The sequence below is a fragment of the Salmo trutta genome, chromosome 27 (assembly GCF_901001165.1).
Source record: "Salmo trutta chromosome 27, fSalTru1.1, whole genome shotgun sequence".
In the NCBI taxonomy this organism is placed as follows: Eukaryota; Metazoa; Chordata; class Actinopteri; order Salmoniformes; family Salmonidae; genus Salmo; species Salmo trutta.
In genome coordinates, this window is record NC_042983.1 from 45,547,811 (window position 1) to 45,567,174 (window position 19,364).

At 42.6% G+C, this 19,364-nt stretch overlaps 1 protein-coding gene and 1 pseudogene across 7 annotated transcripts in view; both read left to right on the top strand.

The window, feature by feature from the left end:
- The window catches only part of LOC115165066 (zinc finger RNA-binding protein), a 44,256-nt gene extending 33,935 nt beyond the window's left edge, over positions 1–10,321 (top strand). For 6 of the 7 annotated variants that reach the window (XM_029718100.1, XM_029718102.1, XM_029718103.1 and 3 more), the window contains exons 17-21: positions 3,141–3,238; positions 4,233–4,328; positions 4,856–4,967; positions 5,128–5,225; positions 8,720–10,321. In XM_029718100.1, the coding sequence (XP_029573960.1) occupies positions 3,141–3,238; positions 4,233–4,328; positions 4,856–4,967; positions 5,128–5,225; positions 8,720–8,905 (590 nt within the window). In that variant the 3' untranslated portion in view covers positions 8,906–10,321. Of the gene's footprint in view, positions 1–3,140; positions 3,239–4,232; positions 4,329–4,855; positions 4,968–5,127; positions 5,226–8,719 lie in introns of those variants that run through there. The other variant, XM_029718105.1, reaches the window with a different exon arrangement.
- A 1,609-nt stretch (positions 10,322–11,930) lies between these two features.
- LOC115165114 (uncharacterized) overlaps positions 11,931–19,364 on the top strand; it is a 52,946-nt pseudogene continuing 45,512 nt past the window's right edge.

The following is a 19,364-nucleotide window of genomic DNA, read 5'->3' on the forward strand; positions in this document are numbered from 1 at the left end:
TATCTGGAACTCTCCTACAGTGCGTCTTGTAAAGTTGTCCCCTACAAAAACAAAGCATGGACAGTGTTTGCATTTTCAGACTAGTTTTTAGTTCCCAGGTAAGATTTAATTTTTGTTTCCTGTGTTCCAGGGTGTTTGTTGCACCGTCACAAGCACTACGATAAACCCTCCCACACCGGTCAATCGTTAGCACTCTTAGATCAAAACTACATATATCACAGGAACGTTATTCTCTACAGATATTAAAAATAAATGAAAGACCCATTGGGAAGGGAAGCGGCGATGCTCCGAATCCTGACTTATGAAACGTGCACACAACTCAGAGCTCTGCACAAATCGTGCATAGATTGACATCACTGGGGAGATTTTTAGCGGAAGTTTGAGTTGAGCGGGCGTTTGTCAGGTTAGGATTTGGCCAAATGAAAAGAGCAGAAAGAACAGGGTTACAGAACACACACACACACACGCAAGCAGTTCTAGAACACTGGCAAGCAGTTCTAGAACACTGGCAAGCAGTTCTAGAACACTGGCAAGCAGTTCTAGAACACTGGCAAGCAGTTCTAGAACACTGGCAAGCAGTTCTAGAACACTGGCAAGCAAGCAGTTCTAGAACACTGGCAAGCAAGCAGTTCTAGAACACTGGCAAGCAAGCAGTTCTAGAACACAGAGACACAAGAAATGGGTTCACATATCCCCACAGGAAACAAATGTTATGTTGGTCTGGGTCGCGAGGAGGTGATCTGTTCTTACATGCTCCCTGAGTGAACTGGTGTCCCCCTCCACACAGAAGCCTATGCACAGACTGATCTGTCCTTTTTTTGTAGCTAATCATGCTGTTAACAAACCAACAACAACAAAAAAGAGATGACGTGAAAGCCCTTTTCATCACATGATCTATTCTCTGCATTCGTTGACAATGGAGGGGTGGGAGTGAGTGTTGCTGAGCTCCTGTATCTCTCTAGCATGCCTCTTATGTTATGTTTTTGTTGTGCCCACATTTTTTTTATCTCACCCTATTCCAGAAGTGTGCACTTGCATACTCTGTCAATGGATTTGAAAGCATAGGATTGGTGTTTCCCAGAGAGGGTATCCATCTACCATTTTGTTAAATCCAGTTTCAGAAAGTGGGCAAGTACACTCTTCAGCATAAAGGTGCAAAATGGGGACTCTTGTGTGGCCAGCCTGCAGTAGACTTCAGTAGGCCAGGGATGAAGGCTTTGGCAGACTATGGTTGGACCCGAGTACAGCAGAGCAGTATACAGTTTTTATTATCTGTTTGTTGGTTTCATGCCCAACCTACTGACTTTAATCCAGCCAGTTATGCATGCAACGATGTTCGAACTAACCTTTCTCTTTGCTGCTGGGAGCTTCCATGTTTGTAGTTTTTCTGCTACAACATAATTTGTAGTTTTGTTTACCAGTCCAGTCCAAAGCCCTCTGTTCTTTTTTAAAAATTGTTTTATCTTTCAAAAAATATATCTCCGGTATGTGGGAGGGTTCAAACCTCGAGCCCCCCCCCCGGCCAACCAGCTCCTCCGGAAGGATTTTTGACCAAGGTCCCCCCCCACCACCCAAACACTTTGCCACACCTATCATTGCCATGCCACTGTTAGAAAATCAGCTCAGTTCACACTCCTGTTCTGACAGGACCTCTCTCCTTTGTTTCTGTTATTAGGGGCCCCGGACTAAGGCGCGCCAGGGGCCCCGGACTAAGGCGCGCTAATGACCCATTGTAATCCCCCCTAGATTATCCGTTCAGTATCATCTCAGAAGATTAAGACTGAAAGTGACAAATGATTGGCGTGACATTGCTTACTTGAACAAGCTAACATTATATCTCACCGTTTTGAGATTTAAACTTCTCTGTTTAAGGCTTACGTTTCAGTACATGATAACAATAGGCCTACATACAGTTCAGTTATTTGACTAGATGATGAAATGACTAACTGTTGGTACCATTTTACAGTAGCTACTACCGTAATTTCCGGACTATTAAGCGCACCTGAATATAAGCCGCACCCACTGAATTAAAAAAAATATATTATTTTGAACATAAATAAGCCGCACGTGTCTATAAGCCGCAGGTGCCTACCGGTACATTGAAACAAATGAACTTTACACAGGCTTTAACGAAACACGGCTTGTAACAAAAATAAATAGGCTTTAACGAAACACGGCTTGTAACAAAAATAAATACGCTTTAACGAAACACGGCTTGTAACAAAAATAAAAAATTAGCAGTAAGCTTTAGTTGTCTTTTTGCACTGAGTCAATTCCTCACGCTGCTGTTTCCAACGTCTTCTCATCGACTCATTAAGACCAAGCTCCCGTGCAGCAGCTCTATTTCCTTTTCCAACAGCCAGATCAATCGCCTTCAACTTGAAAGCTGCATCATATGCATTTCTCCATGTCTTTGCCATGATGAGGGTGACAAAATGACTACCGTAATCAGAATGATGGGAAGTTTGAAAGTGCTCGATTTAATCTAAACGGTAAACAAAAAAGTTGTTTGACCTTAACCCGTTCGGCAATTTCATTGGTCTAATGAAAGCTTCATGCCGCCAAAAAACTGAGCACGTCACAGAATGTGTTTCTTGGGAGAAAAAAAAAATTAAAAGCGGGAAAAATCCATATATTAGCCGCATCATTGTTTAAGCCGCGAGGTTCAAAGCCTGGGAAAAAAGTTGCGGCTTATAGTCCGGAATTTACGGTAGGTAGCCTTTGCTGAGTTAGATAATGAGCAGGCTTTTGACGCTGTGGTTGTTCCCATCACACATGCTGCTTCTATTCTGTCCGAGGTTTGGTTTAGCATTTTTACGCCAGTCCTGTAATTCACCTTCCCTTCTACCGAACACCTCGCACCAACGTAAATCTAACGTTACATACGTGACACTACGTCTCCGATGATGTCAGGTTACGCATTGGTTGCATTCTGCCAAATAAACCAATCAGACTTGATCTAGTTCACTTCCTGGTTCCTTACTTGAAACCTTATCTTGGTATGTGTGGCAATGTGTTTGTATCTTCTTGTTAATGAGTCTTGCTCTACCTGGTCAAACACCCGTTCCTTCTCCTCCTCCTCTTCCTCCTCAACACCTCAACCGACCACCATTTTGACAATTCGACTCATCCGTTTTTAGATGTAACCTGGGGCTTGGTGCGAGACCCAGAGGACGTCTTGGACAGGCTAAAATGCCTTGACGCTCTAGCGGCTCTGCGCCACGCTAAGTGGTTTCAGGTTCGGACACATCATTTTACTTTCTTATTGTAGCCTTATGAGATGCACCTTTTTTGTTAGAATTTTGGTTTTTAAATGAAAGAATTTAATAATGAATTTAACACTCTTCCCCCCTTCCAAAAAAAACACAGTAATACTTGATAACAGTTTAATTATTGATTGAAAAAGAGAAATTCAATGATGCCAGACATGTAAGGAATTATATATATATATTTTAAATGTAACCAGATTGAATTCTCAATCTTTATTTCTGATATTTATTGTTGAACCTTAGTATGTTAATGATTTTTATAATTTTCAAAAAAAAAAAAACTGGCATCCTTGTATGATTTTTATTTCCCCCCCCCCCCCCGTCCATACCAGACTATATTGTCAGTGTTAAAACATGATTCCATAAGGCTGCAGAGATATCTTTGCATAAGATCTGATAAGAGCTTTTATGTTGAGCATTTAGTATCTTGTGATTTTTGTATTTATTTTAATAAGAAGAATAGGGATTGAGAGAAACGGGACATCTGATTTTTGTAATTTTTTTAGTTTCGCTGTGTCACTGCAAATGGCAGAAAAAGCTAACGCACCGGCAAAGCAGATTCCCTCCCCTCTCACAGTCCCTAACCTTAATCTTCTTTACAAACACAAACGCTGTACCTTACGCTTCTGTCAAACACTGGATCGACCTGAGAAGTCAGGGTTTATAAGATGACAAGGAAATTTGAAACCTTTTCTTGTTTCATCTTGCAAACTGTGAGCTCTCTTTTTTTTTTTTTTTACTAATGTAACAACGAGGTGAAATACTCCTGGAAATGGCAGCTGATTCCAACCAATTACGTATACAATTAATTAATTGAGTCTTCAATCAACCTATCACAAGCTTCCATTGTGTACAGTAGTGTTTGGCCCTCTATGACAGACCTGTTGTAATGTACAGTAATAGTCCATGTTGTCTGCATTCCGTCTGTTATCGCTAAGACTAAACGTGTTATTGCTCCACAAGGCTAGGGCGAACGGACTCCAGTCCTGTGTGATTGTTATCCGTATCCTGCGTGACCTCTGTCAGAGAGTCCCCACGTGGTCTGCCTTCCCCTGCTGGGTGAGTTTTATCAGGCTAACGCAAGAGTCGACAACTATCTCATGAGTGTTTTTTATGTTTGTTAGAAAAGTATTGGACTTTAATGGGCCGGTTTATTAGACACAGATGAAGCCCAGTCCGTTGAGAATTGTTTCTAGTCCCGGACGAGGCATAATCTGTGTCTGGGAAACCGACCATATAGGTCAATAAAAGGGATAGTTGGGGATATTAGCATTGAAGACTTTTATCGACTTCCCCAGAGTTGGATGAACTTGTTGATACCATTTTTTTATTTATTTTATGTCTCTTTGTAGATGTTGTTAGTAGGTGACAAGGAAAGATCCAAAATACTTCTTTAGATTCACTCAATGAGGAGTTTAAACGTCTCCCCCCCCTGCTCCTCCTCCCGTCTCCCCCCCTGCTCCTCCTCCCGTCTCCCCCCCTGCTCCTCCTCCCACCCCCTCCTCTGCTCCTCCACCCCCCCCCCCTCTGCTCCTCCACCCCCCCTCTGCTCCTCCACCACCCCCCTCCCCCCTCTCGTTCCCAAGGCCATGGAGCTGCTGGTAGAGAAGGTGATTAACAGTGCCTCTGGTCCCCTGAGCCCAGGCGATGCACTGAGACGAGTGTTTGAATGTATTTCCTCTGGGATTCTGCTCCCCGGTTAGTCTTAACAGATTATCATTTTTACTATTTTGCATATCGTCATTGGGAGCCAATTTCTTTTTGGACGATGGTGACAGACTTTTGCGTAGTTGGGTTAGGGGTTTAATGGTGTGTTGGCATTAGCAGAGTGCTGATAGGTGTTGGTCTGTCCTCCTAGGTGGCCCGGGATTGGTCGACCCGTGTGAGAAGAACCCCACTGATACCCTAACAGCCATGGAAGAGCAGCACAGAGAGGACATCACGTCAAGTGCCCAGGTACTGACAGGCGCATGTATATAATATTATACAGTACCAGTCACAAGGTTGGACACACCTACTCATTCAAGGGTTTTTTTTTTTTTTTTTTACAATTTTCTACATTGTAGAATAATAGTGAAGACATCAAAACTATGAAATAACACATATGGAATCATGTAGTAACCAAAAAAGTGTTAAACAAATCAAACTATATATTTTAGATTCTTCAAAGTAGCCACCCTTTGCCTTGAGGACAGCTTTGCACGGTCTTGATATTCTCTCAACCAGCTTCACCTGGAATGCTTTTCCAACAGTCTTGAAGGAGTTCCTACATGTGCTGAGCACTTATTGGCTGCTTTTCCTTCACTCTGTGGCACAACTAATCCCAAACCATCACAATTTGGTTGAGGTCAGGTGATTGTGGAGGCCAGGTCATCTGATGCAGCACTCCATCACTCTCCTTCTTGGCCAAATAGGCCTTACACAGCCTGGAGGTGTTTTGGGTCATTGTCCTGTTGAAAAACAAATGATAGTCCCACTAAGCGCAAACCAGATGGGATGGCGTATCGCTGCAGAATGCTGTGGTAGCCATGCTGGTTAAGTGTGCCTTGAATTCTAAATAAATCACTGACAGTGTCACCAGCAAAGCACCCCCACACCTCCTCCTCCATGCTTCACGGTGGGAACCACACATGCAGAGATCATTCGTTCACCCACACCGCGTCTCACAAAGACACAACAGTTGGAATAAAAAATCTCACATTTGGACTCATCAGACCAAAGGATAGATTTTCACCGGTCTAATGTCCATTGCTCGTGTATCTTGGCCCAAGCAAGTCTCTTCTGCTTATTGGTGTCCTTTAGTAGTGGTTTCTTTGCAGCAATTTGACCATGAAAGCCTGATTCACGCAGTCTCCTCTGAACAGTTGATGTTGAGATGTGTCTGTTACTTGAACTCTGAAGCATTTACTTGGGCTGCAATTTCTGAGGCTGGTAACTCTAATGAACTTATCCTCTGCAGCAGAGGGAACTCTGGGTCTTCCTTTCCTGTGGCGGTCCTCATGAGAGCCAGTTTCATCATAGCGCTTCATGGTTTTTGCGACTGCACTTGAAGAAACTTTCAAAGTTGTTGAAATGTTCCACATTGACTGACCTTCATGTCTTAAAGTAATGATGGACTGTCGTTTCTCTTTGCTTATTTGATCTGTTCTTGCCATAATATGGACTTGGTCTTTTACCAAATAGGGCTATCTTCTGTATACCACCCCTACCTTGTCACAACACAACTGATTGGCACAAACGCATTAAGAAGGAAAGAAATTCCACAAATTAACTTTTAACAAGGCACACCTGTTAATTGAAATGCATTCCAGGTGACTACCTCGTGAAGCTGGTTGAGAGAATGCCAAGAGTGTGCAAAGCTGTCATCAAGGCAAAGGGTGGCTACTTTGAAGAATCTCCAATATAAAATATATTTAGATTTGTTTAACACTTTTTTGGTTACTACATGATTCCAAGAAGGTTATTTTATAGTTTTGTCTTCACTATTATTCTACAATGTAGAACATATTACAAATAAAGAAAAACCCTTGAATGAGTAGGTGTACTGTAAATATAATGTATTAAATAAATTGAACAAAAATATAAAGACAACATGTAAAGTGTTCTCATGTTTCATGAGCTGAAATAATAAAAGATCCCAGAAATATTCCATTTGTACAAAAAGATTATTTCTCTCAAATTTAGTGCACAAATTTGTTTCCATCCCTGTTAGTGATCATTTCTCCTTTGCCAAGATAATCCATCCACCTGACAGGTGTGGCATATCAAGGAGCTGATTAAACAGCATGATTATTACACAGGTGTGCCTTGTGCTGGGGACAATAAAAGACCACTCTAAAATGTGCAATTTTGTCACACAACACAATGCCACAGATGTCTCAACATTTTGAGGGATTGTGCAATTGGCATTCTGACTGCAGGACTGTCCACCAGAGCTGTTGACGGAAAATGTAACATTAATTTCTCTACCGTAAGCCACCTCCAACATCGTTTTAGAGAATTTACGTACGTCCAACTGGCCTCACAATCACAGACCACGTGTAACCACGCCAGCCCAGGACCTCCACATCCAGCTTCTTTCCCTGCTGGCTCGCCTGAGACCAGCCACCCGGACAGCTGATGAAAAATGTGGGTTTGCACAGCCAAAGTATTTCTGCACTAACTGTCAGAAACCGTCTCAGGGAAGCTCATCTGCTCGTCATCCTCACTAGGGTCTTGACCTGACTGCAGTTTAGCGTCGTAACCGGACTTCAGTGGGCGAATGCTTTAACATGATGAACACTGGCACTCTGGGAGATGTCTGCTCTTCACGGATGAATCCTGGTTTCAACTGTACCGGGCAGATGGCAGACAGCGTGTATGGTATCGTGTGGGCGAGCAGTTTGCTGATGTCAACGTTGTGAACAGAGGGCCCCATGGTGGAGGTGGGGTTATGGTATGGGCCCCATGGTGGAGGTGGGGTTATGGTATGGGCCCCATGGTGGAGGTGGGGTTATGGTATGGGCCCCATGGTGGAGGTGGGGTTATGGTATGGGCCCCATGGTGGCGGTGGGGTTATGGTATGGGCCCCATGGTGGAGGTGGGGTTATGGTATGGGCCCCATGGTGGCGGTGGGGTTATGGTATGGGGCAGGCATAAGCTACTGACAACAAACACAATTGCATTGTATCAATGGCTATTTGAATGCACAGAGATACCGTGATGAGATCATGAGGCCCGTTGTCATGCCATTCATCCGCCACCATCACCTCATGTTTCAGCATGATAATGCACTGACCCATGTCGCAAGGATCTGTACACAATTCCTGGAAGCTGAAAATGTCCCAGTTCTTCCATGGCCTGCATACTCACCAGACATGTCATCCATTGAGCATGTTTGGGATGCTCTGGATCGACAGCGTTTTCCAGTTCCCACCAATATCCAGAAACGTTGCACAGCCATTGAAAAGCAGTGGGACAACATTCCTCAGGCCACAATCAACAGCCTGATCAACTATATGTGAAGGAGATGTGTTGTGCTGCATGAGGCAAATGGTGGTCACACCAGATACTGACTGGTTTTCTGATCCACACCCTTACCTTGTTTTTAAAGGTATCTGTGACCAACAGATGAATATCTGTATTCCCAGTCATGTGAAATCCATGGATTAGGCACTAATGAATTTATTTCAATTGACTGATTTCCTTTATATGAACTGTAACTCAGTAAAATCTTTGAAATTGTTGCGTTTTTACATTTAGTGGTGTAACTGAACAAAAATCTAAGGTACTGGCCATATATAAATAGTAAACTTTAATATATGATGATGATGGAAGGTATTTGCCACCATACCTACTTTATATATATATATATAATTTCTTGAGGTACACTATAAATATAAAGGTGTTGAATGTAGTTAACGCTGTACGTTTACTATAATAATAATGTCTCCTACTCTGTTTCTGTCCAGTTTGCTCTGCGGCTGCTGGCGTTCCGTCAGATCCACAAGGTGCTGGGCATGGACCCACTGCCTCAGATGAACCCCCGCTTCAACGTCCGCAACAACCGTAAGCGTCGCCGCGACAACAGCGACGGAACGGACGGATTCGAGGGCGAAGGGAAGAAGGACAAGAAGGATTTCGACAGTAGCTACTAGAACCTGTCGTCCCACCCCTCCACCACCTCCACCCCCATTCATTTAAAGTAGTGTGTGTGTCGACGTTTCAGGCTTGACTACATTGCAGTCACCTGAAGGATCTCATGGCGCCTGGATGTGTTTTTTTTTTTTTTTTTTTTTTTTTTTTTTAAAGATGAGAGCTAACCATAACCAACGTGGCGTGCAACCACTCGTTGATGCCTGCACTGCAATGTAGTCTGCCCTGGAACGAGCCCTGTGTACATCTGTCCCCTACAGGTGGGTTTGTGTAAATGCTCAAGACCAACATCGGACAGGGCCTGGTCCTGTAAGCCATGAGTAAATCGGGGTTGTTATTCATTTGTGCACGTAACAGAAAATGTTTTTAACCATTTTTGCAAAAAAAAGGGGGTTAAAGAAAATGAGCATTTGTTGTCCGTCCCGTTTTCTTCCGTTTTGGTGCCAAATGAATATGACCCAGTCTTGACTGAATAGGCCGACTGCAGTACCCAGTTTGTCCACGATGTTCTGTTTTGGTAGCGATTTGATATGACCTGTGGTTGGGACCTAATAAACTTCTCCTTCCTAGCTGATTCTACTTTTACCCCTCCCCTATTTTTATTTTGACCCCCTCTTCTTCTTCTTCAGTAGAAGTTATAACGGGGCTTTCGTAGCCCAACCTTCTCCTTTTTTTGGGGACTTTTTATCGTCTGTCTTTGTTATTTTGGGTTAACAGATTTTCCAGTCTTGTCGAGTTACGAAAACGTGAACTTAGAGTGATCTGATTTTTTTTTTGATTTTTTTTCCAGTTGTTGATAGATCAGGAAGATCACAGTAAATGTTGATGCCTAACATGCATGCTATTTATAGTTGCATTACATTCAGTGTTGGCTGTTTTTTTTTTTTTTTTGTAAGTTTAAATAGCCATTTATGAAACACCATAATTCGATCAGTCGCCAGTAATGTTTTATTTTCCTATAAACTGTAATTTTGAATATGATCTTTTTAAGTGTCATGATGCTTGTTAAGTAGCGTAAAAGCTATGGTCTTGTCCCATTTTTAAGGCCAGACTGTAAATGTGTTCTAGTGTTTAACACAGGTCCCTTATTAACTGTGGTGGTGTTGTACTACATTTCTGAGGAAAACACTGATTCCTAATTTGTTGTTTTGAACGTAGCTCTCTAATATATATATATATATCTATGATAATCTTGCAATAGATCAAAAAGTGTGTTTTAGTTTGGAAGAACTCACGGCCGTGTTTTCAGATTTTGTTATTTGTATTATGGCTTTTAACATTTTGGTTTAACATATTATAATGGGACATTTATTGGCTTTCCCCAAATCTTGGTTTAATGCCGCGTACATATAGTTCATTTCAATAATGTATAGAAAATGAAAAACCGATTTGGAGTAAAAAAGACAAGTGTAACATTGTTTAAATGTAGATCCCTTAATGTCTCTCTGCCTCTCTCGGTCTCTCGGTCTCTCGGTCTCTCTCTCCTCTCTCCCTCTCTCCCTCTCTCCCTCTCCCTCTCTCCTCTCTCCCTCTCTCCTCTCTCCTCTCTCCCTCTCTCCCTCTCTCCCTCTCTCCCTCTCTCCCTCTCTCCCTCTCTCCCTCTCTCCCTCTCTCCCTCTCTCCCTCTCTCCCTCTCTCCCTCTCTCCTCCCTCTCTCGGTCTCTCGGTCTCTCTGTCTCTGTCTCGCTCTCTAAGGGGTTTTATTGACATGGGAAACATATGTTTACATTGCCAAAGCAAGTGAAATGGATAAACAAAAGTTCTCTCTTGGTCTGTCTGACTCTCTCCTCCCTTCTTGGTCGGTCTGTCTTTCTCGTGCGCTGCCTGTCAGTCAGCCTTTTGTGCTCGCTCTGTGCCTGTTTGTCTCTCTCTGTCTGTCTTAGTACCTCCACTTTACCATGGGCAGAATAAAGACATTTCCTGAATGAAGGACTTCTGGACTAAGTGGGGTTTGTTGTTTGGGTCTGTGCTCCCTATTTCCAAGGATATACATCCAATGTGTGGCGATACCACCTCAGCACTTTTCCACACTTCATGTTCAGCTGTATATTGTAAGTCGCTCTGGATAAGAGCGTCTGCTAAATGACTTAAATGTAATGTAATATAAAAGTCCCAAGTGGCTTTATGAAACAACATTTGAACCAGAGAGATATTTCCTTCTGTGCAGAAGACAGTTTTTACTGACAGTGTCCCAACAGGATATGATGAGTGAGGTTAGACAAGAACCGTACTTTTATCCCTTCAAAACAGGAAGACCACACAATGCGATATCCATTGGCTGTTTCCTCTGCTGACAGACCATGAAATCATACTAGACCACCACTTGCCACATCAAAGAAACAAAATGTTAATTTTGTTTTAAAAAAATAAATAAAAAAATTACAGCTCAAGATGAAATAAATGTTTAAAAATCAACATGAGAATATAACCAATCTGTGACCACTACAGAAACACTAGCAGTGAGGTGTGTCTTTATGTACTGTACTCAGCTCAGCAATAATTCAAAAAGTGGATGGTTTCCATTTTCAGGGCCTTTGAAATCAAAGATGATTTATTATTTTTATATATATATATATATAACCGAGTGACCCGCTTCAACACTGAAATCCATGTCCTCAATGATTTTGAAGGCAAGTGAGATCAGGTGGGACCGTTCTAGCCAATGAGAGGGCCGATATGCCTGTGACCAACATGCAACTAAAACTAAATCGGGTTTTTCTCCAAAGTTTCCTGAATGCAAAACCGCATCCACTTTTTATTTCAGTACATTCCTAACAGACTTAAACATTTACGAAAACATATATATAAATAAAAAGGGTATTGTCTCACTGACAGATTATTTTGGGATGGATTAAATCCTCACGTTTTGTCAGTATCGGCCCGTCCCAAATGAGGAATGGGAGTTTGGCATAAATACAAGATGGACAGACGTTCATATCCAATAGAATCACGAGAATCTTTTTTTTTGGCCTCCTTGGCAATAAATAAATAATGATAGATATATATATATAAATCTATTCTCAGCCAATGTGAATGGTCGATGGGCGGGTTGGTTGGTCAAAGCAGGTTAATCTTCAGTTTCAGTCTCCTGTTTCAGTCCCCTGTTTCCACCTGGGTTTAGGGGCTGAGAAATAGACTAGTTGAAGTAGACTAGTTGAAACAGACTAGTGGAAACAGACTAGTTGTTAGCTATAAATTACAGAAATGTTGAGTAGTTTAGGGAGCGCTGGTGGGAAATCTGCCAAACCTTCGTTTGTTTCTTATGTGACGCCGGAGGTAAGTTTATTTATTAGATTTTCTTCATTAAATAGTGCTTTATTAGCGTATTTATGCATGTTGGATATGAGACAGAGAGACAGAGAGTTTAAAAAAGCCTGTCTTTTATTTGCTAAGGACAAGTTAGCATTAGTGCTATCTGGTTAGCTAACATGATTGGGGCGGGGTAATGGTTACTGTAGCTCGATCAACATAGTTTTTTTTTTTTAGAAAAACAGCATTTCTATCCGATATAAATGTTTTATCCTGGAACAGAGTTTCTATCCGGAGAATAGTGTGCCTTGTCATGTTTTGAATGACTATAAGATAACGTGCTTTATTTTTCCCTCTGTAATATTTTGGCAGCAGACACCCAGGCAACTGTAACAGTGTTGTTGTTGTGAGACTACTCTTCCACACAGTTCAACATTTAAACATTGTTTATCAGCCTGTTGTTGTTGTTGTGAGACTACTCTTCCACACAGTTCAACATTTAAACATTGTTTATCAGCCTGTTGTTGTTGTTGTGAGACTACTCTTCCACACAGTTCAACATTTAAACATTGTTTATCAGCCTGTTGTTGTTGTTGTGAGACTACTCTTCCACACAGTTCAACATTTAAACATGGTTTCTCCTGTTTCTCAGCCTGTTGTTGTTGTGAGACTACTCTTCCACACAGTTCAACATACATTTAAAACATTGTTTCTCCTGTTTCTCAGCCTTTTTGTTGTTGTTATTTACATTGAGCTTGCGTGACATTTCACCTGTCAAATCTGCATGGAATAGTCAGTCAAACTATGAAAATATAGATGTCAAACATGCAATATACTGTTGCTATTTCTGTATCCGTAAACACCATCTGAAATCATTGTAGATTAGATCTTATCCGGTATGGGAATCGCAATGACGATAGAGCCATTATATCCTGTATCTGAAGTGTGGACATATGGGAACAGCACAACTTCCGTGGGAAGCCTCAGCAGAAAGTGCAGAAGCCAATATATCATTTTGTTTTATAGGGCATTAAAATGGGCAAGATGATAGAATATCTATTATATTTAAGAACGCTACAATGAATAATAGTCAAAATCCCATGAAGGAAACCTTAACATACTGTTATGCCACTGTCAAGAAGACATCGTTTTATGAACATCACATGACGGACCCAGTAGTCCATATTCGTGTGGCACAGTAATGGCTGATGGTCTGCAGTTTGACTCCCAAACACTTATTAACCCAGCTCCGTAATACACTTAGGTGGTAAGCAGAGAAGGCAATCTCGGAGTCTTGTAACTCCTTGTGTGTCCTCTGAATGACATCCTAGTTTATAGGAAGCTGACCTTAATGTATACACAGGATATTCACGTGATTTAGTGAATGTTTGAACTAGAGGTCGACCGGTTATGGTTTTTCAACGCCAGTAACGATTATTGGAGGATCAAAAAAAGCCGATACCGATTAATCAGACAATTTTATTTATTTGTAATAATGACAATTACAACAATACTGAATGAACACATATTTTAACTTAATATAATACATCAATAAAATACATTTTGCCTCAAATAAATTAAACATGTTCAATTTGGTTTAAATAATGCAAAAACAAAGTGTTGGAGAAGAAAGTAAAAGTGCAATATGTGCCATGTAAAAAAGCTAACGTTTAAGTTCCTTGCTCAGAACATGAGAACATATAAAAGCTGGTGGTTCCTTTTAACATGAATCTTCAATATTCCCAGGTAAGAAGCTTTAGGTTGTAGTTATTATAGGACTATTTCTCTCTATACGATTTGTATTTCATATACCTTTGACTATTGGATGTTCTTATAGGCACTTTAGTATTGCCAATGTAACAGTATAGCTTCCGTCCCTCTCCCCGCTCCTACCTGGGCTCGAACCAGGAACACATCGACAACAGCCACCCTCGAAGCAGCGTTACCCATGCAGAGCAAGGGGAACAACTACTCCAAGTCTCAGAGCGAGTGAAGTTTGAAACGCTATTAGCGCGCACCCCGCTAACTAGCTAGCCATTTCACATCGGTTACACCAACCTAATCTCGGGAGTTGATAGGCTTGAAGTCATAAACAGCACAATGCTTGAAGAATTGCGAAGAGCTGCTGGCAAAACGCACGAAAGTGCTGTTTGAATGAATGCTTACGAGCCTGCTGGTGCCTACCATCGCTCAGTCAGACTGCTCTATCAAATCATAGACTTAATTATAATATAATAAACACACAGAAATACGAGCCTTAGGTCATTAAAATGGTTGAATCCGGAAACTATCATTTCAAAAACAAAATGTTTATTCTTTCAGTGAAATACGAAACCGTTCCGTATTTTATCTAACAGGTGGCATCCATAAGTCTAAATATTCCTGTTACATTGCACAACCTTCAATGTTATGTCATAATTATGTACAATTCTGGCAAATTAATGACGGTCTTTGTTAGGAATAAATGGACTTCACACAGTTCACAACGAGCCAGGCGGCCCAAACTGCTGCATATACCCTAACTGCTTGCACAGAAAGCAAGAGAAGTGACAATTTCCCTAGTTATAAGAAATTCATGTTAGCAGGCAATATTAACTAAATATGAAGGTTTAAAAATATATACTTGTGTATTGATTTTAAAGAAAGGCATTGATGTTTATGGTTAGGTACATTAGTGCAACGACAGTGCTTTTTTCGCAAATGCGCTTGTTAAATCACCACCCGTTTGTCAAAGTAGGTTGTGATTCGATGAGAAATTAACAGGCACCGCATCGATTATAGACAAGCTAGATAAACTAGTAATATCATCAACCATGTGTCGTTAACTAGGCAGTTAACCCACTGTTCCTAGGTCGTCATTGTAAATAAGAATGTGTTCTTAACTGACTTGTCTAGTTAAATAAAGGTGTATAAAAAAAATCACCAAATCGGTGTCCAAAAATACCGATTGTTATGAAAACTTGAAATCGGCCCTCATTAATCGGCCATTCCGATTAATCGGTCGACCTCCAGTTTGAACAGCCTCGGTGACACAGTGTCTCCTAATAAGGAGTCCTGATGTTTTCATTTCTGTTTAGAGAGTAGCAACAATGTGTTGTTATTTTTATTTATTTTACCTTTATTTAACCAGGCAAGTCAGTTAAGAACAAATTCTTATTTTCAATGATGGTCTAGGAACAGTGGGTTAACTGCCTTGTTCAGGGGCAGAACGACAGATATTTTACCTTGTCAGCTCGGGGGATATGATCTAGCAACGTGTCGGTTACTGGCCCAACGCTCTAACCACTAGGCTACCTGCTGGTTACTGGCCCAACGCTCTAACCACTAGGCTACCTGCTGGTTACTGGCCCAACGCTCTAACCACTAGGCTACCTGCTGGTTACTGGCCCAACGCTCTAACCACTAGGCTACCTGCTGGTAACTGGCCCAACGCTCTAACCACTAGGCTACCTGCTGGTAACTGGTCCAACGCTCTAACCACTAGGCTACCTGCTGGTTACTGGCCCAAAGCTCTAACCACTAGACTACCTGCTGGTTACTGGCCCAACGCTCTAACCACTAGGCTACCTGCTGGTTACTGGCCCAACGCTCTAACCACTAGGCTACCTGCTGGTTACTGGCCCAACGCTCTAACCACTAGGCTACCTGCTGGTTACTGGCCCAACGCTCTAACCACTAGGCTACCTGCTGGTTACTGGCCCAACGCTCTAACCACTAGGCTACCTGCTGGTTACTGGCCCAACGCTCTAACCACTAGGCTACCTGCTGGTAACTGGCCCAACGCTCTAACCACTAGGCTACCTGCTGGTAACTGGTCCAACGCTCTAACCACTAGGCTACCTGCTGGTTACTGGCCCAAAGCTCTAACCACTAGACTACCTGCTGGTTACTGGCCCAACGCTCTAACCACTAGGCTACCTGCTGGTTACTGTCCCAACGCTCTAACCACTAGGCTACCTGCTGGTTACTGGCCCAACGCTCTAACCGCTAGGCTACCTGCTGGCCCAACAATCTAACCACTAGGCTACCTGCTGGTTACTGTCCCAACACTCTAACCACTAGGCTACCTGCTGGTTACTAGTCCAACGCTCTAATCACTAGGCTACCTGCTGGTTACTGGCCCAACATTCTAACCACTAGGCTACCTGCTGGTTACTAGTCCAACGCTCTAACCACTAGGCTACCTGCTGGTTACTGGCCCAACGCTCTAACCACTAGGCTACCTGCTGGTTACTGGCCCAACGCTCTAACCACTAGGGTACCTGCTGGTTACTGGCCCAACGCTCTAACCACTAGGGTACCTGCTGGTTACTAGTCCAACGCTCTAACCACTAGACTTCCTGCTGGTTACTGTCCCAACGCTCTAACCACTAGGCTACCTGCTGGTTACTGTCCCAACGCTCTAACCACTAGGCTACCTGCTGGTTACTGGCCCAACGCTCTAACCACTAGGCTACCCTGCCGCCCCCTGTGTGAAGTGTGAACTAGGCTACTGTGCTGCCTGTTACGCCAACTACCGTTTTGATTATGATGAAGAGCAGCCAGCAACATGATGGCGTGGTTCAAAGTTCAGACGAAGAGCTGATTCACACTCTCACACAGCTTGATAACATGAGGTAAAATGTTGTAAACACTACAAGCGTATTCTGTTGATTATCTTTCAAGTCGCTTATTGCCTTGATGTTGTAGGCCTCTCTCTAATACTGCTTTCACATAGTATTTACAGGTGTTTTGGGCAATGTTTATTACACTACATTACCAAAAGTATGTGGACACCCTGCTCGTCTCAACCTCTCCTTCCAAAATCATGGGCATTAATATGGAGTTGGTCCCCCCCTTTTGCTCCTATAACAGCCTCCACTCTTCTGGGAAGTCATTAATATGGAGTTGGTCCCCCCCTTTGCTCCTATAACAGCCTCCACTCTTCTGGGAAGTCATTAATATGGAGTTGGTCCCCCCCTTTGCTGCTATAACAGCCTCCACTCTTCAGGGAAGGCTTTCCACTAGATGTTGGAACATTGCTGCTGGGACTTGCTTCCATTCAGCCACGAGCATTAGTGAGGTCGGGCACTGATGTTGGGCGATCAGGCCTGGCTCGCAGTTGGTGTTCCAATTCATCACAAAGGTGTTCGATGGGGTTGAGGTCAGGGCTCTGTGCAGGCCAGTCAAATTCTTCCACACCGATCGCGACAAACCATTTTATTTACGGACCTCGCTTTTTGCATGGCGGCATTGTCATGCTGAAACAGGAAAGGGCTTTCCCCCAAACAACTGTTGCCACAAAGTTGGAAGTGCAGAATCGTCTAGAATGTCATTGTATGCTGTTAGTGTTTGAGATTTCCTTTTACTAGGACCTAACCCAAACCATGAAAAACAGCCAGTTAATGAGCCATTCGCAGTTTCACTGTACCGGCCAGTGTACTTAGACTTGCATGGCTTAATCTTTGAGACAAGCATATGCTACTGGTGAAGTTGGCGGGAAAAAAACATGTTACTATGAAAGGGATGTAACTGAATATAGAGCTATTATCTGGATATAGTAGCTCTCTCTCTCTCTAACTGATTATTTACAGGGCTACATCTCACACACATTCCAATAATCAATCCATATATTTTAAAATGGCACTCTGTTTTACTACAAAGAGGAATAGCCTACTTTCTGGCCGCTCTCCAAGCTGTATGTTGTTATCTCTGAATGAATATAGGGCTATATTTGACTCTCTCATATTAGCTAAGCCTAGCTGTGACTTTAGATAGAAATGAGAGGGCTGCAGTTACTAATACATAAATAGTTGACTTCCTCTGTGAGGCCAGAAGTGTCAGATGTATGAGGAAACCAGTAAGCCCATAGCTTTAAAATGAGCCTTATCTATGGTGACAGCTTTAAAACGAGCCTTATCTATGGTCACAGCATTACAACGAGCCTTATATATGGTCACAGCATTACAACGAGCCTTATATATGGTCACAGCATTACAACGAGCCTTATATATGGTCACAGCATTATAACGAGCCTTATATATGGTCACAGCATTACAACGAGCCTTATATATGGTCACAGCATTACAACGAGCCTTATATATGGTCACAGCATTACAACGAGCCTTATATATGGTCACAGCATTACAACGAGCCTTATATATGGTCACAGCATTACAACGAGCCTTATATATGGTCACAGCATTACAACGAGCCTTATATATGGTCACAGCATTACAACGAGCCTTATATATGGTCACAGCATTACAACGAGCCTTGGCTATGGTCACAGCATTACAACGAGCCTTGGCTATGGTCACAGCATTACAACGAGACTTGGCTATGGTCACAGCATTACAACGAGCCTTGGCTATGGTCACAGCATTACAACGAGCCTTGGCTATGGTCACAGCATTACAACGAGCCTTGGCTATGGTCACAGCATTACAACGAGCCTTGGCTATGGTCACAGCATTACAACGAGCCTTGGCTATGGTCACAGCATTACAACGAGCCTTGGCTATGGTCACAGCATTACAACGAGCCTTGGCTATGGTCACAGCATTACAACGAGCCTTGGCTATGGTCACTGCATTACAACGAGCCTTGGCTATGGTCACTGCATTACAACGAGCCTTGGCTATGGTCACAGCATTACAACAAGCCTTGGCTATGGTCACAGCATTACAACGAGCCTTGGCTATGGTCACAGCATTACAACGAGCCTTGGCTATGGTCACAGCATTACAACGAGCCTTGGCTATGGTCACAGCATTACAACGAGCCTTGGCTATGGTCACAGCATTACAACGAGCCTTGGCTATGGTCACAGCATTACAACGAGCCTTGGCTATGGTCACAGCATTACAACGAGCCTTGGCTATGGTCACAGCATTACAACGAGCCTTGGCTATGGTCACAGCATTACAACGAGCCTTGGCTATGGTCACAGCATTACAACGAGCCTTGGCTATGGTCACAGCATTACAACGAGCTTTGGCTATGGTCACAGCATTACAACGAGCCTTGGCTATGGTCACAGCATTACAACGAGCCTTATATATGGTCACAGCATTACAACGAGCCTTATATATAAGGAATTTCAAAACCAGACTACCCTGTTTCTTGTCAAGAGAAAATAACATGAAAACATGTCACCACATTTTGGCTTTCTCATTCTCCTGGTAAATTGTATACATTACAGGAAGTCCTCTTTGAATGAGTGATTTAGTT